Source organism: Hirundo rustica, chromosome Z, assembly GCF_015227805.2.
Source record: "Hirundo rustica isolate bHirRus1 chromosome Z, bHirRus1.pri.v3, whole genome shotgun sequence".
Lineage (NCBI taxonomy): Eukaryota > Metazoa > Chordata > Aves > Passeriformes > Hirundinidae > Hirundo > Hirundo rustica.
In genome coordinates this window covers 7,465,855-7,489,163 of record NC_053488.1, presented here as the reverse complement: position 1 = coordinate 7,489,163, position 23,309 = coordinate 7,465,855, and the positions used below count along the sequence as shown (strand labels likewise).

At 41.2% G+C, this 23,309-nt stretch overlaps 1 protein-coding gene across 1 annotated transcript; it reads right to left on the bottom strand.

Annotated features, from left to right (window-relative positions):
* Positions 1-360: 360 nt before the first annotated feature.
* CMYA5 (cardiomyopathy associated 5) lies at positions 361-23,252 on the bottom strand. Its single transcript, XM_040089811.1, has 5 exons — positions 22,981-23,252; positions 5,076-15,264; positions 2,354-2,449; positions 1,427-1,664; positions 361-431 (listed from the first exon to the last, which is right to left on the bottom strand). The coding sequence occupies exons 1-5, from the start codon at positions 23,139-23,141 to the stop codon at positions 361-363; spliced, it is 10,755 nt and encodes a 3,584-aa protein (XP_039945745.1). The 5' UTR covers positions 23,142-23,252.
* Between the last annotated feature and the right edge of the window lie 57 nt (positions 23,253-23,309).

The following is a 23,309-nucleotide window of genomic DNA, read 5'->3' as shown; positions in this document are numbered from 1 at the left end:
AAATCCTCAGCTAATGTTTCCTGGCCTGTGAACAAAAAAGTTTCTGTCTTTTATCACTAATAGAAGGGAGCAGGAAAATCCAATAATTTTTGCATCTCCACAAAAAGAAATACAAATTACAAAATTATCTTTTTGCCGAAGCACTGATCCTCACAAAATCAGGAAATCTAGATTTTTCATTCATCCCAAAATAGCCAATCTACCATAACATTCACTTGGCCACAGTATACTAGAACATTCTGTGGCACAGAGCAGGGAAGAAAGCCAAACACTGGTCCATCATTTCTGTAGCTGCTGGGGCATATATGGGCTGGACACTTGTATTTCCAAAGCTGGTTTATTTTGCATGAGTGATCAGCCTTAAGACAGTAATTTGGCCTTTCTATTTCTGGCATTCCAAGGTAGTTTATCTGCAACTTCCAGGCCACATGCTAATTCCATAATGGGGGAAGATTATTATCCCAGAAAATCCTCTTTGGATGTAATTATCCCAGAAACTTCATCCTATTTGGTAATACACTTTTGGAGAGAAGAAAGTACTATGGCCCACTTAAGGACAAGTCTTGCCAGACAAGAACAGTATTGGAGGACCAGCAAGAACCTCTGAACCAAGTTTAAGACTGATGACTGTATGAGTTAGTAGGTCATGTCCTGCAGATTCACGGCAGATGTTTTTAACATCCAGGAAGGACCATCAGACACACACTTGGCATGCACAGCCCTCAGCCTCTATCACTGTCGAGGTTTCACCCCAGTCAGCAACCAACACAGACCCTCACTGTTTTTCAACAGTAATTATTAAATACTCAGTAATTTGAGGGCATAATTATTGTCCATCAGTTCATTAAAAAACACCCCAAACCAACAACAACAAAACCCCAAAACAACAATAATACACAACAAAACCCCCTACAGCCCAGAAACCATTTTTCTTTTCAATTATATTTTCTTGTTTCAAAGATCACTTTCTTGTTATTATTATTATACATAATATGTATTTTATTTTTCATATGGTAAAATACCTAAATACTCCAACATCTCTTACTTCTCGGTTATTAATTCTTGATATATTATCAAACAACCTTTTCACCCTCTTAAAAAATGAACAGAACCATTTTAGTAGCATAAGTCACATTTTTGTCCTCTGCATCCTTTCTATGGTTCTCTCTGAGAATTTCCACAACAAAACCAAATGATCCAGCAGTTTCAGAGTGGAATAGATGAGCTAGCAGGATATAGCTATCTTTTATATATATATATATATATATATATATATAATATAATATTATATTATATTATGTTTTATTTTATTTTATTTTATTTTATTTTATTTTATTTTATTATATATATATTCATTGAGACCCTACATACAGAAACCCTTTCCTAACTAATATCATAAAACCTACAGCATGAAAGCAAATTTTACTTACATTTAGGAAAACAAATCCATCCACTTCATCTGTTTCTTTTACTGTTGTCTCCAAGGTTTCCTTTGCTGAATCAACAGTTTGCTGGAAATTTACCATCTGCTCATACAGGTACTCCATTTTCATCTTCTTCACCTCCTCAAAGTTCTCTGATTTCTCATCATATTGTGCTACCACTTTCTTAAGCATCTCTTCATTCTGCTTTTCCAATAAGTCGGCATTTTTCTTACAGTTTTCCTGCAGAAAAAAATGACAACATTTAAAGAATACACAGAAATTCTCAATTACTAATACATGAGCCATCCACCAGAATCATTCTGGCACACTGACAATTAGACAATTTTACTTCTGCAGGCAAACAACTCTGAGCAAAATATCTCTAGAGAAATACATAAAAATCATCAACACCTTTTTTTTTTTTTTTTTTTTTACTGTTAGGGTTTAAAATTAAACTTTAATATTTGATCACTGAGATAGGAAGTGTGACCAAAAAATAGATAGAAATGCATACTTACAACTGGAGTTAATACAGTTCTCAAGGCTCAAGAACTTGGGTAATCAGAAGTTAAGATACTGGCCAACGAATTTAGCTTTGCATGGTATTCTAGATAAAGATACAGTGTGAGCTTTTTATAGGCATAAACAAAATTAAGGAAACTTTTTCCTTCAGTGTTTGACAGTTATATATTCCACATTGCAGTAATGTGCAAAAAACCAATCTTTTTCTTCCTCCAAAATTAACACCTTCCAGTGAACTTCCAGAGAAGTCAATTTGAGGACTTTAGAAGCAGCCCACTTTAGTGGAAGCAATGATGCTGCACAACAAGGCAAGCATAACTTAGAAGTAAGGAAAGAAGTAAGAAAGAGGAAAAGTAAGAAGTAAGGAAGAAAGAAAGAAAACTAGAGTGATAAAACACTGGACTTACCTCAACTGAGTTAAATCGCAATTCAATATCACTCACAAACCCTTCAATCTTCATTGACTTTTCTTCCAGTGCTGTTAGCAACTTACTTAACTGATCCTGAAATTTAAAATGTTTCAGTAACTTAGGTAGGTTATTTTATAAACTTTTTACACAGAATTTATTTTAGGCGAGTATTTTCCTGTTGCCATGAGCCACCATTGGAACAATTGCTAAGTAAGTTCAAGTATCGCCCTGGCTGCGAAGACAAGCACAGAAATAGCAACTAGAACAGTCATAGAACTGTTTCCAAACCAAAACAAGTCAGTTCAGTTTGATAAGCTGCTGTGTCCATACGAGCTGTTGAGCGTTATGAATTCCAATGCAGCTTTGCCAGAGAGTGAGGGTACTCAGAGCCTCATGAGTGTCTCTGAGATATCACAGGAACAAGCCCATAGAAAGAAAGATAACATAGGCAGTTGTGAGGGTAATAGATTATACCGTGTCATGACTTTTTCAGTTAGAATTTTAAAGATAGGTATCTGTCTCTATATAGATTGATATGTAAATAAATAGATATACCTTTGTGTATGTGTATATATATATATATATATATTTTGAGTTTATGAAAATAAAATTTGTTCCACTGCTCTGGCACAATTCATAATTTAGAAAAATGCTGAGCTGTAATCTGATGGCATAAATCTAAAAGGAAGTTTATCTTCCTTTGTAACAGCTTCTCGTTATGGCAAAATTTTACAGCTGTATCTGTAGGAAAAAAGCACATGACTTAACATTAATTACAAATGTCACATTGAACAATACAATTGAAAGCTCCCTTAAAAAATATTTAGGGCAAATCATCAAGATTTGGAAATAAATTTCTCTTTGTCAGGATGAACTGTATAATCTGACAGATACCATCCATAGCTCATTTAATTTACTGTGAAGCTACATTCTCACAGTTTTCATGCAACAATAACACTAAAAAAAAAGTTTTAAAAAATTTAAAAATCATGCATTGAGAATTTTGCTATCTTAATGTTTTCTCAGTAATTATAGAGAAGTAGCAAGAGACATACAAAAGAAGTCTCAAAGTAACCTGAGCCCTCAGTGTTAGCAATCATGTGAAACCAGGCCTGTGTTGCAGCCAGATTTAATACTGGCTTCATATCCGTGCTCCACAGCCAGGGAGTGACATCATGGGTTGTTTATTTGCAGCTCAACTTGACTCGCTGTAATGCAGGTCTGTTTGAGGGGTGGCTGGGATCAGTGACTTTATTGCTGACTTACTCGTGCCTTGTTATCACTGCTAAGTCAAGCATGAATGACCATATATAAAAAACAACTCTACATCTGAGCACCATGGAGGTAGTTTGCAAGTACTGGTATGTGAAACTCTCACACTGACTCCTCCTACTTTTGATTTCTCTCTTCTACATACGGTAGAGGTTATATGAAGATAACATAAATACTACCAATACAAGCCGTTCTGGAATTTCAGTAAAATGACACAAAATCTGTATTCCTGTCAAATGAACGTGAGCCAAAAGAGAGATCTCGCCTTTCATTTACTGGGGTGAGAGTAAATAGCTGGTAACCAAGAAAGGAACATCTGTATGATACGTTTACTTGTAAATGAACAGATCTGATATGGGAGAAGTTAAGGTATTAAATACATGATGTTTTCACAAGCAGAACTGCAGTTTAATGAACAATAGCTTCCATAGAAAAAGCATTTTCACTAGTATTTACAGCAACAGACTAGCTCACTGAAATGGAGGACATTTTATCTGTCTTTTAGAGGAGAACATCTTGGATAGAGTGGCAAGAAGCAGGACTATGAACTCTTACCGTGCTGACACCACAGTACTACTGGCACAGATCACAGAATGGTTTGGGTTGGAAGGGACTTTTAAAGACCATTTAGTTCCTATTTCCTTGCCATGGTCAGGGACCCCTTCCATTAGACCACGTTGCTCAGAGCCCCATCCAGCCTGGCCTTGAACACTACCAGGGGTGGGGCATCCACAACTTCTCTGGACAACCTGTTCCACAGCCACATCACCCTCACTGTGAAGAAATTTTTTCCTAATATAAACCTGCCCTCTTTCAGTTGAAAAACACTGCTCCTTGTCGTGTCACTACATGCCCTTGTAAAGCATCCCTCTCCAGTTTAAGGCCATTTGGCAGATGAAATTGAATGAAACAGAAATAGGTTGGCAGTTCAACAAAACTGTGTAGGGTAATTTGTCTAACATCTTCAAGCAACCAACACATGTAAGTGGGACGGGGAACATTTTAAGATGATACCAGTCTCCACATATCGAGGTTTTTGTAACTTGTCAAGTTAAGTGAACTGCTGTTACTCAAGTTTTATTTTCACAGAAACAACATTCTTCCCATTTCTCCCCCTACATATCAAAACTAGAAAATACTTACACAGGTAAGACTGTGAGATGAAAAGTCTGGTAACAACTACGTATAAACAGGGTCATTCAAAATTCTGAATAAATTAAAATACCAGCTAAGCAAGCCTAGGACTCCAGAGAATACCTTAATTAGTTAGTCTCCCTCCAAGACCTCCAACAGGTGCGTAGGAATAGTTTTTATATAATAGATACAGCATCTTAGCTTCTGGATTGCTCTTTGAAGCCTCTCCTCTTGACAATGCAAGAGGACTGGAGAAGTTAGCCTTAGTTTACCCAAATTAATTCCTACTTTTTTTAGCCAAATTAATTCTTACCTTCATCTTAGTTGCAGCATCATCTAGTGTTGTGACTTCGTGGTCTTTATGCTCTCCAAAAAGCTTGTCAATAGCAGATATTGGGCATTTGCAGTGGTAACAATAAGTGTCTATTTGTGTTTTCTTCAGTTCTCTTTGTGGGCTCTCAACTTGAGGAATGTTTGTTGCTGATTTTTCAGGATACATCACCACAAAGCCTGAATCTTCAAGCTCAACAGGAGTTCTTTGTTCTGGCTCATTAACAAATTCATAACTATCAGCAGCATGATCAAAGGAGTCCCTGTCTTCAAACAATAGCTCCTCGTGTGTAAATTGAGATGATATTTCATCTTGCAGAAGCTCTTCTTGTGTAATCACATCGTAGTCCATTGACTCAGCAAAATCTTCATAAACATCACGGTGCTGCTCCTCTCTTTGCAAGTCTGGATGCTCTGCTTGCTGAATGGTCGGGACAGATGGACGTTCTTGAGTAAACTGGTCATCTACACTGTCTTCAGTGGGAGCCCTGACATACGGAAGGTACTTTTCCCTTTGAGGAACTGCTGTTATATCTTGCCATTCTTCCTGCTTAGTACTAGCTTCTTGATAGGCAGCTCCCTGATAATCCACTTGATGACTGTATCCTTGTTGACTTGACTGCTCTGTCAACTCTTCAGTTCTTTCTTCTGGTACATTTTCTTCTTCTCTTTGTTCAGTGATATCAGTTCCTGCACCTGAAAGAACTGTTTTGCTTCCAAAAGGAATGGCATGCATTGGCTTGCAAATCGTTGCTTGAACATTGCTGTCAGCCTGGAATTTGTCTCTCTCCATAACACCTCTTTCTGACAGAACCTCAGTTTTGACGTATTGAACGTCACCAGATCCCTGGTTCTGACTTTCCTCTGAACTCCAAACCAAAATCCCTCCACTAAAGGACTCATCTTCTGGTATCTGATCTTTTTGAGGGCCCATGGCCTTACTTGGAATTTCATCTTTAAGAATGTATTTTTCAAAATACATTCCAGTTCCATCATCTGTGTCTGAATTTCTGCTAGGGAAAGAAGCATTAGAATTACCACTGTCTTCATCAGAGGGAGTCTCATCCTTTGTCTTTTCTCCTACTGCCTCTGCATAGAGGTCCTTGTATAAAAATGATAGAGCAGGTGGCTCCTCTAAAAGCTCTGGGTTAACTGCAGCAACAGTGGTGGGGAACAAGAGAGATCGTTCTAGCACTCCTTCTTCTGAATCGAAGAGTGGGGTCCCTGGTGACTTCCGTTCATCTTCTACATTTGTAATGCTTTTACTGCTAGAATCAATTGATTTTTGCAGTGGTAAAGGTTCTGAAGCATCTGCATAGGACTGCATTTTGCTTTCTCCTTTTATGGTACCATAAAAGACTTCATCCACATCCTCAAGTAAGGAAAACTCTTCCAAAGTATCTACCTCAGTACTTTCTTTAAAAGATTTGTCTTCTTCCATAGATTCGTTGGGGTCTTCTGTCACAGGAGACAATGAAATTCGTTTTTCAAATTGTGGCTTAACTGGGGATTTGTCATCAATCAATGTGTATTTTTCAAAATAATCCACATCAGCAGTACCATTATTGGGATCCAATTTTGCATAATTATTGTTTTCCGGCAACAGGAGGTTTTCTTGTTGAGTTTCTTCAGTTTCCTCAACATCATCCTTTTTGACCAATTCTATTAGTTCATGGCTCACAGTCTTTCCCAATACTGAGCTTTCTGAAATTTCTGTGGTTCTTCCAGAAGTTAGGGTTCTCTGGTCATCCTCAACTAATTTTCTTCTAAATGAAGGATTTGTTTCCAAGTATTCTAACTTATCAGGCATGTGTTTACTTTCTTCTTGATCAACAGAAGAAATACGTGTAGGTGCATGAATATTGAGTATTTCATAACCTTCTGAAATTATATTAAATAGATCTTTTTGTTCAGTTGTCTCCAGAGCACACTGACTGTCTTCTACAGCACTTGCATGTTCCATTTCTTCCTCTTCTCCCAGGTGATGCTCAGGCATTTCAGACATTTTGCCTGCCTCCAGATGTTGCATTGCTTCAATTTTTGTAGGGCTTAAAGTACTAGTTTCATGTTCCAGAAAAACTTCTGGACCTTGATTATCTCCTACCAGAGATGGTAAATCATACCTTTGTGTTCTGGGACTAGTGTCTGAGGACTTCCTGTGAGGAAATTTATTTGACACTGATTCAGAAACTCTAAATGTAGACTCTGTAGTACCACGAACTGCCAATTCTGTGCAACTTTCAGCTGGGAATTGCTTTGATCCAAAGTCAGAAACTTCATTTGGAGTAAGCTGAATTCCTTGTGTGTCTACATCTGCAGCCCCTATTGGACTAATTGAGCGAGCTTTCACCTCTTCTACCAGCCAGCTAGCCAGCCCAAAAGATGGAATATCTGGGTTCTGCTTTTCTTCAGAACTCGAGCTAAGGGGATTAATCTCTGCTGGAGGAAGGCTGTCCCATCCACCAGAATAATGATGAGTTTTGTGTGTCACAGTTTCACGAGCAAGGTCTGATGAAACCACTCCCAGATGCTCCAAGGTTGTATGCGTTTGGTCTTCATAACGTTGTATTTCATGCCTATGCTCTCCTTCGGTATAAATGCCTGAAACTGCACTAGATTGCTTTCCAAGCATGCCTGCTACATCAGATAAAGATGATGGAATATTTTCTTTTTCTTCATCATCGGTATGAGCCACTGATACTGACTTTTCAGATTCTGACTTTCCAGGTAATTTATGAAAAGGCATAAATGACTCTGATGACACTACTTGCTGGTCTGCTACACCAGTCACCTTTGACTCTGTGGTCACTGACCTTGGCACTGTCTGTACATCAGGTTGCATTTCTTGCTTATATTGCTCAGTAGTGAATCTAGGGGAACTTCTTAGCTGTTCTGGAGACAAATATATTGTGTCCAGCAAACAAGATTCTGTCTTGTCTTGGTCTTGCACTTGAGGCATAGTGTCCACATGTACTGCCTTTAAGCTTGCTGCCTCAGGTGAACTGAGTTCAATTTTTTGCAACTGTTTTTCATTGTGTGGTGGAATTACATGTTCACACTCTGATTGTTTGGGCTGGGTAATAAGTGGCTGCATACTTTGATTTTCTTGTTCAGTTAGGGACCGTGTGGGAACCAGATATGCAGAGACTGGTTTTGAATAGGGTGGAACTTCTTGCTGACCTGTTTCATCAGCTGAATAAAATGGAACTGAAGGTTCAGACTGTGGTTTTGAAGGTACAGTCAAGTAATCCTGACTTTCCAGAGTTTCTATTTTATCTGCAGAATATGTTAAATTTAGTTCTTCAGATTCTAATTGTGTAGCTGTGTGAAAGTAATGTGGAGTCTGTTCTCTCTCAGCTTCCGGTAAAGTTTCACATTCAGCCTCTGACTTTGCAGCTACAGGCAAACGTGGAAGACTTTCTGTATTCTCTTCTCTTCTTGCAAAAAAGGACTGTGGCTCAGGCAGGGCAGATTCTGAGTGTTCTGTTTTAGAGCGGGAGTAAGATATATCTAAATGTTTGGGGCGTGAGCCTTCAGTTACAGGTGAAGACTTCGGACTTCCTTCAGGGCTTTTTTTGGAGACAGTATGTGAAGCACCCAAAGGTACAGACACTGTTTGTTCAGTAAGAGACGAATATGGTTGAGTTTTGTGGCTGTCTGCTTCCTCAGTGGAAAATGATAAATTTTGTTGTTCAGTTTCCAGCTGAGCACTTAGAGATGAAGGAGCACCAGTGTCTCGCTTCTGTGAATGTCCTCCTCTCAGTGGGGCCATTTCACGCTTTTCTGCTTTGTCAGTAGGACTTAATAAATCTGATTGTTTGAAGTTTGGTAGTGCAGTTCCCTGCTCCTCAGTCTCGACAAAGCTATGTGCTACAGAAGGTGTTTCTGGCTGCTCTGTTTCAACATTAGAGGACTGCAAACTAACACATTGCTGTTCTGGCTGGACCCCACCCCTCTGTTTTGTTTCACCAGTGAAATATGGTATCTCTGGATGCTCCAGCTGGGCAGTCTGCGGCTGCTCTGCCTTGCCATAGGAACATGATAAATCTAGGGGCTTTATTACATGACTCTCTGCTTCGCCAAGAGAGTGTGACAAATCTGGACGTTTTGAATTCAGCTGTTCTTGTTGCAACTCCTCTGATTTTCCTGTGGAATACAAAACATCAGAAGGCATGAACCCTCCTTGTGCAGCATCCTGTTTTTCTGTTTTGCCAGAGGAATAGAAGTCTGGGAACTCCCCTTCCACCAGGGATGTATTTGGTTGCTCTTCCATGCCATGAGGACTTGAAAACACTGGTTGTTCCAATTTTAGTTTTACTATTTCCTCTGCTTGTAATGTATAGCTTCCCCTCTCCTTTTTGACCTCCAGCTGTGCACTTTGTTTTTCTTCACTAGCAGAAGAGGACAAATCCATGTGCCGTACTTGGCCCATGGCATCTACGACTTTTGCATGTTCAGACTCTGGTAGGGCAGCCCACGATGGCTTTGTTTTGGCAAATGAATGCAACAAACTCTGTTCTTTCAACTCTGGCTGTGTTGTTTTATGAGGTTCTGCTGTGCCAACAGAGAATGACAAATCTGCATATTCTGAGTTTGCTTGGGAATTTTGCAGTCCTTCTGTTTTCTCCATAGAGCACTGCGGCTCAGGGTGTTCTGCCTGCATTCCTGTGTCTTTCCATTCCTCTGCTTTGCTGAGAGATGATGAAAACTCATCTGTCTTCTCTTGCTCTGGTTGAATATTTTCTTGCTGTATTGTGCCAGTGGAAGGAAATAAATCCAGGCACTCCAAATCCTCATCAGCAATTTGAGTTTGCTGTGGTTCACCAACTGAACATGACAAATCCATTACTTCTGCCTCGGGCTGTATGATTTCATGGTGTTCTAATCTGCCAGCGGATAAATCTGAACGGTGTGATTTTACATTTAAAGTTTCTTGGTCTGCCTCACGGGGAGAATGACATAATTCTAAATGTCCCAATTCTGTCCGTGCTTTCTTGCCTTGTGCTTCTTTTTTGAAAGAATGCAAGAAGCCTGGCTTCTCCTCTCCAGCAGTTTGTCCTTGCTCTGTTGTGCCAGGCCAAGATGACAGATCTGGTTTTTCTAACACTGGTTGTGTAGTTCCTTGTGGCTTTGCTTTATCAATGGAATGCAGTGAGTCAGGATGCTTTGGCTCGGCTTTTAACATTTCTCTTTGCTCCATTTTTCTACTCTGGGGTGGTGCATCTGGAACTCTCTGTTTCTCCTTTGCAGCTTGTGGATGCTCTGCTCTGCTGACAGACTGTTCCTCTTTAGAGCATTCCACAGCTGTGTGCTCCATCCCTCGTGGCTCCATTTCCCTGGCCAGGGGTGCCAAGCTTGCATGGCCTGGCTCCAGCTGTGCAGGTGGGAGTTGCTCCATTTTGTCATGACCATACAATGCACTTGGCTCTTCCAATCCCAGCTGGATTGTTTCCTGCGCTTTGTCAAGGGAATGTGGTAGACCAGGGTGTTCAGGTCTCGGCTGTGATGCTTGCAGCCCTCCTACTTTGAAAACAGAGTAAGGCAAATCAGAATGTCCCTCCCCTGGTTCTGGTATTTCTGTTTCCTCTGCTGTACCCACAGAACGTGACAAATATGAAATTTCCACTTCTGGCTGAACTGTTTTCTGTTCCATTTGTCCAAAGGGATAAGTTTGCTCTATTTCTTGCACTCTTCCTTGTTCCTTTGTGTTGTCCAGAGGAGATACTACATCAGTATGCCCTGCCTCTGGTGGTGTCATTTCATCATCTGGCCTATCAATGCAAAATGATAAATTTGGTTGTTCCAAGCCCTCTTGGGCATGTTCTAAAGTGTTCCTTTTATCAGGAGAATGTGTTAACTTTTCTTGCTCTAACTCCTGCTTTGTGGCTTTCTGCTGCTTTTCTCTGCCAAGAGAAGGTTTTCTGTATTTTTGATCCAATGGTGCTGGTTCTTCCTGGCTTGTCTCACCAGTGGAATGTGACAAATCAGGATGCTTCATTTCCCACGGTGCAATTTCTGGATGTTTTGACTCTATTTGTGCAGTTGTTGGAGCAGCAACTCTTTTTCTAGCTACTTTAGGCAACTCTTGATGCTTAGACTCAAACTTTTGAGTTGATTGCTCTTTGCCTTTACCTAAGGAAAATGATGAATCTGAATATTTTGAATCCAGTTGTGAGCATGACTGATTTGGGTAGTGAGATGCTACTTCCATGCTTTCATCTTGTGCTTCTTCACCCAGGCTTCCTTTTGAATCCAAATGTTCTGATTTTTGCTGAGTTTCTTCCATGGAGTATGAGAGCTCTGGATGTCCTGACCCCTGCTCCACAATGTCGCCTTGCTTCGATTCACCACTGTCACATGAAATACCTGGATGTTCCACCATTACTGGTTCAGTTTCTCGTTGCTTCAAATGGAATGGTAAGGTTGGGTTTTTCAATAACTTTTCTTGCTCATGAGAGGAATACGGCAAATCTGTATATTCTGAAGTTACTTCCATTTCCAGTGGAGCCTCTTTTTCACTGGAAGAAGGCATTACATCCAGCTCTGGATGTTCTATTTTTTCCTGTTGTGATTTGTGTTGTATAATTTCCTTCTCTGTTTCTGTACTTAGATAAAATGGTTTTTTTGAATATGTTGGCTCTTCTTGCACTTGTTTACTGAAAGAATATGGCAAAGATGGGTGCACTAACCCTGGTCGAGCTATTTCTTGCTGTGACAAATTAATTTGGTCTGTGACCTGCGGCTCCTCTTTACCCGAGCTTTCCGAAATACCTGAATACTCTGTTTCCATTTGCACAGCTTCTTGTTGGTCTGTTTCCTGCTGTTTCACCTCTGTTTGTACTGTGTCTTGTTCCATTCTGCCAAAGGACCATGAAACATCTGGCTGGGGCACATTCAGTGGTGGTGTTTCCTGTTGCTGACCACCGGCAGTGGAACAGGAAGGAAAAGACTGCTCCTGCTCCATTTGTGTCATTTCCCAGGGCTTTGCTCTGTCAGTCACTTGCAACCGCAAAGTTCCTGACTCCACTCCTTTTTGCATCACTTCTCCAGTGATAAATGAGAAATCCCTCTTTTCTGAAACTGCTTCTCCATTTTCATGTTGCTCTGCTTCACTAATGAAATGTGATGGCTCTGGACCTTCTAAGTTTCTCTGTACAGGTTCTTGTACCGTTTCTCCCTGGGAATGCAGTGAATCAATTCGTTCCAGCTTTGGCTGCAATTTTTGATGTTCTGTTTTGCCAGTGGAAGATGTCTCTGGCTGTTTCACCTTCAGGTGTGAAGTTTTATGTTCCTGTTCTTTTCTGGTGGAATGTGGCCACACTGGGTGCTCTGGCTGCAGTTGAGTAGTGTCTCCTTGCACCACCGTGGCAGAGGAATCCAGCTTACCTCCAGACTGTGAATCCTGCTGTACAGGCTGTGGCTGTTCGCCTTTGTCAACTTGTGACAGTTCTTGCTCCTTTGTTTTATTCATAGGATACGGTAAATCTGAAAATGCTGTTTCCAGATATCCAGTTTGTTGTATCTCAGCCCTTCTGGTGGAATCATATGTATCTGGATGTACCAACTGGAGTTCTGTAGCATTTTCTTTGTCTGCTTCCTCCATCATACATGATAACTCTGAATGTGCCACTGCAAGCTCTTCTTTTTCTTCTTGTTTTTCTTTTTCAGGGGAATAAGACTCTTCCAGTTCAAAAGGACTGAGTGCTTGGTTTTCTGTCTCTTCCTTGGAAAGGGAAACCTGGTGTTCCTTTTCCAGCTGTGCACTTTGCATTTCCTTGACTGTTTCCTTGGTTAAAGAAGAATCTGGATGACCCATCTCCAGTTGTGCGCTTTCTGATTCCACCATTTCTTCTCTGGAAGACGATAGATCTGAGTGCTCTGTCTCCAGCTGTGTGCTGTCTGATTCTTCCATTTCTTCCCTGGAAAAAGAAAAGTCTGGATGTTCCATCTCCAGCTGTGCACTCTCTGGTTCTTTTGTTTCTTTCTTGAAATAAAATTCTGGATGTTCTGACTCTGGCTGTGATCTCCCTGATTTCTCTATTCCTTCTGTGGAAAAAAGCTGTTCTGGATAATCTGTATCTGGTATTGCACTCTCTGATCCCTCTGTTTCTTCCTTGGAATATGAGAAATCTGGAAGTTCTGTCTCTAGCTGTGCACTTCCTGGTTCCTCTATTTCTTCCCTGGAAAAAGAGAAATCTGGATACTCCATCTCCATCTGTTCACCCTTCAATTCCTCTGTTTCTTCCTTGGGAGAAGAGAAGTCCAGATGCTCTGTCTCCATCTGTGTTTCCTCTGATTCTCCAGTTCCTTCAGTGGAATATGAGAGGTCTGGATGTTCCATCTCCATTTCCCCACCTTGTTTGTTTTCCTCAATGGAAAAATCAGAGTGATCAAAATCTACTGCTTTATTTATAGCTGAAGTTTTCTGTGTTTCTTCTGTTTCTGTATGAACAGGATATGAAATTCCGAAATATTTGGAATCTACATTTTCAGGAATTGGTGGTTTTAATTTCATTCTTTGCTTCTCTGCTTCCTGAAGTGAAAAGTCTTCTTCAGACTTTGTTTGGCTCTCCAAATGAGTATTTTGAGTTTCTGAGGATGTGGTCTTTTGGCCCTCATCTCTTTCTGCTGAATACATTAGACCTGAAGTCGCTGACTCTGACGATTCAGTTGTTGATGGTGGATGCTTGGTATCTTGCTCCTCTGTTTCATTTCCAGAATGTGCTAAAAGCACATGTTCAGACTCAGACTGTGCAGTTTCTGATGACTGAGGAATAATATCTTCCTGTCTTACTTCAGTTGAAGCGGAATATTTGGATTTAGCTGATGGAACGTCAGGTAAGTAAGACTTCTCTGTTTCCCTCTCAAGATGTTCTGACATAGATTCTTTAGGCAAAATATGCTGGGAACTTGGTCTGTTTAATTCACTAACAGAATCTGCTGAAACAGACTGTGGTGCAGAATTGGGCTGAACCTCCTGCTTCTTCACTTCATCACGATGATCTGATGCTGTGACCGGGGATTGATCTGGCTTCTTGTTTGCATTTTCAGCTGAGGGAAGCAGCACTCGTTTCTCATCAGCCTTGAGTGATATGGAGGTTTTTGACTCTGTTATTGATGTTCCGGCTGCGGCTGAATGACTTTGCTGCTTCCTGGCTTCTTCCTCATTCTTCAGCAAATGTCCTGAAACCTGATTTGGCGTCTCCAGAAGAGATTGTCTCTCTTTTCTTTCTTCATGTTGAAGAGTTGATTCTTTCGTTTTGTAAGGTTCAATATTTTCTGATGAAACATCATTTTTCTTAGTAAGCTGTTTTTCAAGAGGTGGAGTTGGTGAAGAAAAGCTTTGATTTGCTTGTTCTGTGAGTTGTTGTCTTTGCTTCCTTCTTCTCTCTGAAGGTGTTTCAAGAATTTTACTTCTTGCCCCCTGAAAATGTTTTGGACGTGTTGCTTCTGAGAGTGCACCAAACTTCTGTAGTCTTTCTTTTACTGATGTTTCAAGGCACTTTTCAGAATCTCCTGAAGCTGAGCTACTTCTCCGGATTCTGTTATTCTCCAATGTTTCAGGGGCTGGCCCAGTGCCTCCAAAAATTGAGTTGAACAGCTGGATTCTAGCTTGTACTGGTCCTCCAAGAATTGGACCGACTTTTCTCAATCTGCTCTCCCTAAATATTGATCTTATTGGAGCACGTTTTACAGGCTCTTCTGCGATATTCTCTAAATCTTCTTTGTTGTCCAGCATTTCCTCGTCTCTGTCTTGTGCTTCCACCTGCTCTACATTCAACATGGAGGCCTGCACATCTCCTAGAACAGTTCTTGGTTCTTGCCTCTGCATTCCAGAAGAGTCACGTTTTTTATTGCACTGGCCTCCCTTCGGTCTTGTAGCCATTGGCACCCTGTTTGAAGATTTGCGTGTCCTTTTCCGAACGATCTTGCCTTCATCCATAATAAAGATAACTTTTCCTGGAGGAGAACCTACTGGTGAACTTTCCATACTATAAAGATCGGAAGCTGTACTAGTTTCTGAGGTCCAGGGAGTAGAACATCTGCTCGAGCTGGTCTCCCAGTGTATTCCACTGTCTTCACTTTGGCATGTTACCATGGAAAAGGAAGGGTTAGTCATGATGTACTGCAGCTTGGGTTTCACGTCTTCACTTTGGATAAGATCTTTTAAACTACAAACAAAAGAACAAATAACAAAAGAAAGCTGTAAAAACGCACAACAAATTAAATTATTGCAGGAAAAGGCTGAATTTCTTCGTTAAAATAAAAATGGCTTTCAAAGTTGTAAAGATACTGCATAAGCATAAATTTTGAAGTACAAGCATAAGAAAAGTCATATTTCATCTCACAACTATATTTTAGATGCATTTGTGTAAAACTGTTTGTTGCAAGGTTAGTTCACTGAAGGGGAGGTGTTTAAATTATCTTGACAATACAGGAAGAACAGTCTTTGATCTGACCTTGTTTTGCCAGTGTGAGATTGAGCTGATTCTGGGGTTATTCTCCAGCGTGTGTTTATCTCACAGTATAAACTAAACCTTTCATTAAACACTTCAAAGATACTGTCAGTGTTTTAATAGCACCCACACTTGCTTTGCGCAAGTGTGAATGATTATACAATGCTCAAAGCAGTAGAGAGTCTATCCACTGGTTTGTTACTGTCTTCTCATATATTTATTCCTCTAAGCACTCTAGATACTTAACAAGTAATTTAGAATACATTCAAGAATTGAAATATACTGGCACCTCCCCAAATGAAACCGCAGCATTTCATAAAGCTAGTTTTAAACCTTATGATGTGTAATCAATACACTATCACGTCCTGCAACCAAACCTCTCAACTAAAATAGTAAAAAGGGTGGAGAAAAGCTTTTCTGAGAAGCTTTAGAAAACTTCATATGCTTCAAATTCTTCAAGTTAAGAGTATAAAGATTAGCAAAAGCAATTGAAAGACACAATGTGTGGAGGGTTTAGTATTTTTAGGGTTGCAACATTTACTAAAAAAAAAAAAAAAAGACAAAAAAAACCCACCAAAACCAAAACCAAACCAAACCAAACCAGAAAAAAACAAAACAAAACAAAACAAAAAAAACCCCACCAGGCACAGAAAAGGTAATTAAAACTCAACTCCATATTTCCTGAGTAGACAGTAGTTCATTTATGGAAATCACATTTGTAGCTGATGGAAAGAAAGCTAGAGTATCTGCCAGACAAGATGAGGTCTTCAGTAGAGCAGAAGCAGTGAAGTCACTACCACGGAAGAAGGCAAATCTATGGCCACACAACATCCTGCTTCCATTGAACAGAGAGAAGGGCCACTTTTCCACTGATTAGGATAAAGTGCTTCAGCTAAAGTGAAGAAACCTAGCCACAGATCAGGGATCAGAAAAGCAGAATTCATCTGACCAACTGCCAAAGGTTGTGGCCCCACACCACAGAGGTGCCAGAGATACTCGCAGGCTGCAGAGACAGGAGCACGCCCCTGAGAAGCAGGTGGCACTGTGCCAGAGGGTACTGAACACCAGTCAGAAAGCAGAGGTCTTTGAAGGCAAGAAGAAATCCTGTGGAAAGTCATAACAGCCTCATTAAGCAAACTCTCTGGACTGTAAGTTTTTTGTAAAGACCACTCTGTGAAAATGCTGAGTACCAAATGGAAACAGAAATATAATCCTGCTACAGGTGGTGCTACCCTTACCTTTCCATTAATTTACTTTCCAGAGCCCAAAACAAGAAAGGCTCATTTGGCTGCTCCATGCTCCGGTCTTTACAGACCAAGGCTCAGATCATCTCTGATGTCCTCGGTGCTAACTGAAGGTAGAAGTCACTCTGTGGGACAATAGCCTGACATGGGACAACGCAGTATCAAACTCGTGATGGACCTTAAACCCAGTTGTGGTGATGGGGCTGGCCTGGAGATGGTGACTGGCAGCACAACTTGAAGGTCCACAATTCAAAGCTTGTCTGAGAGCTCAATACTAAATAATTGCATGTTAGCCAATCCCCTCCTGCCCTCCAAACCCAGCTCTCAAACAGATTTAAGCCCCAGCATGTACAGCTGATTATCTGCCTTGGTGTAGTACTCTCTAGAAAGGCTAGCTCCTTTGGTGAAAACTTACTGGTTAGAGAAAGAGGTACAGCAAAACACAGCCATACCAATTTTTCTTAGTTTTTCCTTTGCCAGTTCCATGGCTTGGCATTGACTTGGACATTGCAAAATAAAATTAAATTAAAAAAAAAAAAATCAATAGCAATAGTACTAAGGAAGTTTTCAGTTATTTGAATCCACAATAACAGATGAAATTTTTTTCAACATTTTTCTTCTTCTAAATCATTCTTATATTTTTAAATCTATTTTTCTGCACTACTTGGTGCTATTAAATAAACCTTCATACAGAACAGAGCGCACTCCCACTTGAGCTGATATTAATGAATAAGAACGGGTTGCCCTGGCCCTGCCTATGCAAAAAGCTTGAATTATATGCATCATTATCTCATTTTCATGGTCACAAACTTGTCACAGCTCATATTCCTCTACACTGTGAAGAGATGTTGCTTTATACTTTTAAGACCAGAATGAGAGGCATAGAACTCAAACATTTACTTCCAGTGCACTTCCAAGTGCTGCCATTTCATGAACTGTGTTCAAGCTGCACAAACAGCTGAAAGACCCCTCTCTAGTCACAGGAAGTTTCTGCCACTGCAAAAAGATGTTTGCAATGTTTCAGCTTGTAAATGTAGATATGAAGGCATTGACATCCAGGGAAAAAGCCAGTGCTGTCTTTTTTCCATGTACACATTTCACATCCATTCCTATTGGCACTTATCAGCATGTTATTTCACTGCTAGGACATTGACCTAATCCTTTTCTTAGTCTTGGAGACACTGACAACCAGTTTTGTGCCTCCTGCCATAATAACTCCAACCCATATTTTTCTTCCTGCCTCCTCCTACTTCTCACAGATGTCTGCTTCTCACTATGACTTCTGTGCTGTGTCCACTGGGATTTCAGGTTTCTAGTCCAGCCTGGCAGGCTTGAGAGATGTTCCTTTATGTATTGTATGAGGGAAGAATTTTCACCTCCCCAGATGCTGGAGCGATTGTGTTCACAGTGAGTGCAGTCTATCCACCTGTGCACACCACTACTATGAGAGATATATGCAGCCCGCCTATCAGCTTTCTAATATTCTCCCCAGCCTCTCTTTATCCTCTTCATACCAGACCTTGCCACTGCTGGTATCACAAAAATGTGTAGCTGTTCGCTGCATAATTCCTCACAAGCTGAAAACAACACAGATAAAATGACCAAGATGTCAACCTATGTCTGTAGTCTGCACTGACAAGATCTCATTTTCTGAGAGCTCCTACAACTTCCCAATTGAAGGAAACACTTTGCTGTGCTTGCGTTTTTATTCTGTACATTTCTGGAGTTTCTGCCTTCACTAAGGTGCCCCCTTCCCCGTACAGCTATCAGAATGCTCAGCAAGGTCTTTGCCTATTGTTCTGCATTTCCCAGGGCTACAGCTCATCCATCTTCTTCAGGCTAAGAGAATTGGGAGCTACAGAAAGAGAGCGTTTCCAACCCAGCCTCCCACCAGATGAGGTTTTGTTGACTTCTTTCGGTTAATGATGCCTCTTCTGGCAACAGAGCGGCTCATGCATCTGTCAAAATTCAAAGGGACTATTATCTAAAAACATTAAGACAGCTACTTGCCCAGCTACAGAGTTGGGTTTTATGATGAGTAGCTGGGAGCCAGGATCTAAGCTTGTCTCACACATTTTGTTCCATCTCTTATGAAGGGACACAACCTGCAGTAGTGCTAGTCTGTTTTCCAGACATCAGCTCATGACATGTCCTAGTGGCACAGCCATGTGCAGGATCAGATGCTGTTCGAGAATCCACAGCACCTCCATGCCCAGAGGTCTGCCATGCTCCTGCATTCTGGATTCTCCACCACGTTGTAGAGGCACCACAGGTACCAAACACTTCAGTCTGGGTGGGACACTTCTTTACACAGTTACATAATCGCTCTGTTGAGACCCAGTGGGGAACTTCTTGAGCCCTACTGCAACACAGGCCTTTATTAAGGAGTCAGTTAGTTTTACCCAAAAGGCTGAAGAGAAACAAAACATGGAGTGCACAGCTGCAGAAGCAAGAAGGAGCTGGCTGCACCCATCCCCTCTGCAATGCTCCCACCTCAGCAGTCTGCCCCATTCAGCTGCTCTGAGTTACATTTTGCTCAAGTCTCTGCCCTGACATGTTTGAAATGGCCCACATAGCTCTGCTACCTCCTACCTCTCTCACCTTCCCTGCTCATTCTCCTGCTAGAGGTGGCAGAAAAACAGCCCTGTCAGGCTCTTCCACCCTGGCCCAAGTCAGGCACTGCCTCATCTACAGGCATCTAAAATCACACATGCTTTCCCCATGTCTTTCTCTGCTTTGGGTAGGGTATGGTAACTTTTCTTTTCAGAAGATAAATCCATAGTACTCCCCACCCCTTCCTTCTCACCATCCATCTGCTATCACTCCAGTCTTTTGCTCTCCAGATGCTGCAGCATGGCAGGAAGACACCTTCTCCACTGTGCTTCCCTTTATACCTGTTTCCATCAATCATTATAAATGAGATTTGTCTCTAAAGCTTACACACCTCTGATCTTCTGGAAGGACTTCTTCATTAAAAAAAAAAAAAAATAAATTTCCAAAAATGGTTTCTCCCCATTTTTCTCCCCATCTACTGGTTATAGGTAAACATTAAATGAGCAGATAAAATGAACCCTTACATATTCCAGGCAAACAAGCTGTCTGGAAACACTTAAATTGGCTGCAGAGCCATTTTTATGCAAACGCTGCACACAGACACATCCAGAGACCTTCCCACTGTAGAAGGAAATTATCTGAGAATGGTCTGAAAGACAGAACTGTGTCAGAACAGCTCATCCATCACACATTTGTTAGAGATGCAGATATTCCAGTGGATATGTAAACCAGTAAACGGTAAACAATTTTACTTTTGTTAGCCTTCATTTTCACCTTTACCAATAGAAAAATTAAAATCTGTTAACATCATACTCATGCTTGCCTTAAAGAACACAGTACTCAAAATATTTTCCCTGTGTCAGTGATTAATTGGATACACAGAGCTAGGAACAGAAATCATCTACCATGATCATCTACCTAATAGTAAAATGCCCAAAAGCAAGAAAATATTGTACAGGTCCTATACAGATCAGTGGAGGTTTTGTGCTGACAAGGTTAAGAAACCCTTATCCCACCTTTCTAATAGGTTCTGATGCTGCATGTTAGTCTCATTACTTACATTAAAAATTGTGCTAGGAAATCAAATTATTTAAATATTACATTAATAAGGGTAATAAAGACATGAAACCCAAACTCTTCTGCCTTTCACATTCTGCCTTGTAATTTTGGGATAAGTCATAATTTCTGCTGCAGCTTTTGGGGTTTTATTTGCTGCAGTTACTGCACAGTGTGGAACTTGAGTGTTTTGGTCAGAACCCAGGGACTGGTGTATCAGAGGAGCACCAGGGCTCTTCTGCTTGTTTCACAGAGGCACTTCCCGACCTTGCAGCAGTCATCGTGCTGCATAACTCTCATATAAAATAGGTATGAGGCTATTTAACACGCTTGAAAGGCAGAAACAGGAGCCAGTGGAGACTTCCCTGCTGACTTGCACAAGCAGGTGCTGTTCAACTGCATTCAAAGGAGGAAAGCAGAACAGAGAACTTGAGGTTGTTAAAAATAAATTGATGGCAGCAGGGTCCAGGACAAGCTGCCTTCAGCCAAGGCTGCATATTAGTTACATCTCCTCTAAGCTATGTTTTCAAAGCCCATGCACTCAAAAAAAAATCTGTTCTGCAATGGGGACTTGAAAACCTGTTTGTCAACAAATAATTAGCTCACAGCTTGAGTTAGTATGTTCCAGGGGCTCAACCTGTCTGTTCTTGCCAGGAGCTCTGCCCAGGCACTGACCACAGGAGGAGGCTCGAAGCTCAACAACCCTGCTGACGTTTACAACAACCTCTAAGCAATTAAAGAGTCCGTTTTATTTACCTTTTCTAAGCTATTGCTGAGTGGTCGGTGCAGTCACCACATTTGTGACAAACCCCAAATTTTACATCTTTTAAACCTAATTAAACTACCCAATTTAAATATGCTCAGCTACCAGTTAGCATAGCTGTTAAAAACCTCTCTAGTAGACTCTGGCCTGTTTATTAGTAGGACAGTTAGGGACAGAGAAAAACTCTGCTGTGTTTAATATAAGTGGGAGCTAAAGGGAATGTTTGCTGTGATTTAAATGAGTGCTGAGATGCAATGCCCAAGTTTGCATTGCAGAAACTGCCAGCCAGAAGTAAGATGCAGCTGTGACAAGCCGCTAACAGGCACCCATGGAGAAGTCATCTTCTCAGCTCAATAAATGTGAGGCCACATAGATTTCACTCCCTTTTTAACAATTCCTACTTTTTACAATTTCAGTTTTACTATTAGCCATTTAATTGCAGATTCTATTAAAAATTATTTATCTAAATCATGTTTTAGTTGTCTGCAGTGAGCTCCTCCACTCCATGGACTTCAGTTGGTTTTCTTGCAGGGATACAGCTGAATGCAAGAAGTGTTTTACTGGCATGCAATCCCTCTCTCTGCTAGTACAGGACTGAAAACCCAACACCTCCCTTGGGAATAAAGCAGCATTACACACCAGGGTGTACTCCCACTGCGGAAAACTAGCTCTTAATGCTAGGAAGTTTTACCTACAGTTCTAGGATACATTTCCCCCTTTGGCTTTTGTTCTTGCAGCATTTTGGGTGGGTTAGGTGCAGAGAGCAAACCCACTGCCATCTTTTTTGTCCAGTGACCATCAGCAATGTCAGAAAGCACTTTGAACTATGATACACACAGAGTGATGGTAAACACAGATGGCTTCACAGCACAGAGGCATTAGGAACTGTATGGCACATTTCTTAAAAAATGGGTTCCTGGAAAAAACTTAGAGCTAAAAACATTAACATCTTAGGTTCTTCCTACAGTATCCACTTAAAACTGACGGGGTCTACTCAAGACAAGGAAGAAATCTTGGTATGTGCTGGGGACTTTCAGGCCTTGTGGTCTCTTTGTGAAACCAACAGCCCTGGCACAGCCAGAGTCTGTCAGCATGGCCCAGGTTGCAGAGCCTCCGCATCCTGCGTTGGCAGGGCACTGGGCCACAGCCTTGCTCGTTACATTCCTAATGGTAGGAGAGAAATAGCAGGACAATAATCTGTTTCTGTGGAAGTTATTAAGAAAATGAAAATACTTTAAAAAGAGAAAAAAATTAGAGATCAAAGGGATAGAATATTTCCCATTCCACCGCAAAAATCAGCCATACAAATCATGACCAGCAATAACAGGCATGTACAACGAGTTTTTCCTTTTTAAGGAAAGAAGAAACTGAAGAGGGAGGGAAGTGGGAAGGAATAAAGGGCCATAAAAAGGAACCAATTTTAAGGCACCATTATAATCTTTGAGCATTTTCTCCCTGACAAGCAAATCTGCAGAGTATTTAAGATCCATATGTGACAAAGAGTCAGCCAGAGAGGGAGGAGTGGAAGGAGATGCCACTTGAGCTGGCACATCAGAGGATCTTTAAATAGAAAAGCTTTCAGGGAACTCGGGGTAGGCGCTTACCACACAAAACTTAATTACAGCCATACTCATCTGAAAAAAATATTACAGCCCTCTACTCCCCTCCTTTTTTTCGTCTGCAGCAATTGGTAAGGGAAGGGGGGAAACCCGCTAAACCAGCACGGGACTCCAATCCTGGCAGCTCCTGGGGGATGATGCTTTGGGGTGGAGCTGCCGGCTCTCTCTGGGGCTATGAGTCCCTGAGGAGATATACCTGTTAGTCAGCTCCTCTGCTTCCTCTGGGTCCATGGCCTCTTCCTCCTCCTCCTCTTCTTCTTCCTCCTCCTCCTCCTCTTCTTCCTCTTCTTCCTCATCTCCTATGAAGGACGAGGTCTCAGATGCCCTGTCGCACTCGGCACTACGGGAGCCCTCCATTCCCTTCCCTGCTCAGGCCCTCGCCAGTGATGTTTACCCCCAACCCTGTCCTCCCCAGGGCTGCCTGAAGCAACTGTCATCCCCAGTAGCACTCACTTCCCCTGACTCAGGGCAGTCTTTAAATAGAAGGCAGCAAAGTTACAGCGCAGAGTCGCTGCTGCTCCTACC

Coding starts and splice junctions, on each gene's coding strand:
- CMYA5 (XM_040089811.1), bottom strand. CDS start 23,141: ATGGAGGGCTCCCGTAGTGCCGAGTGCGACAGGGCATCTGAGACCTCG. Junction 1,665..2,353: donor TGCGATTTAACTCAGTTGAG/GTAAGTCCAGTG, acceptor TTTTTTCTGCAG/GAAAACTGTAAGAAAAATGC. Junction 432..1,426: donor ATTTGTTTTCCTAAATGTAA/GTAAAATTTGCT, acceptor TTATGGAATTAG/CATGTGGCCTGGAAGTTGCA.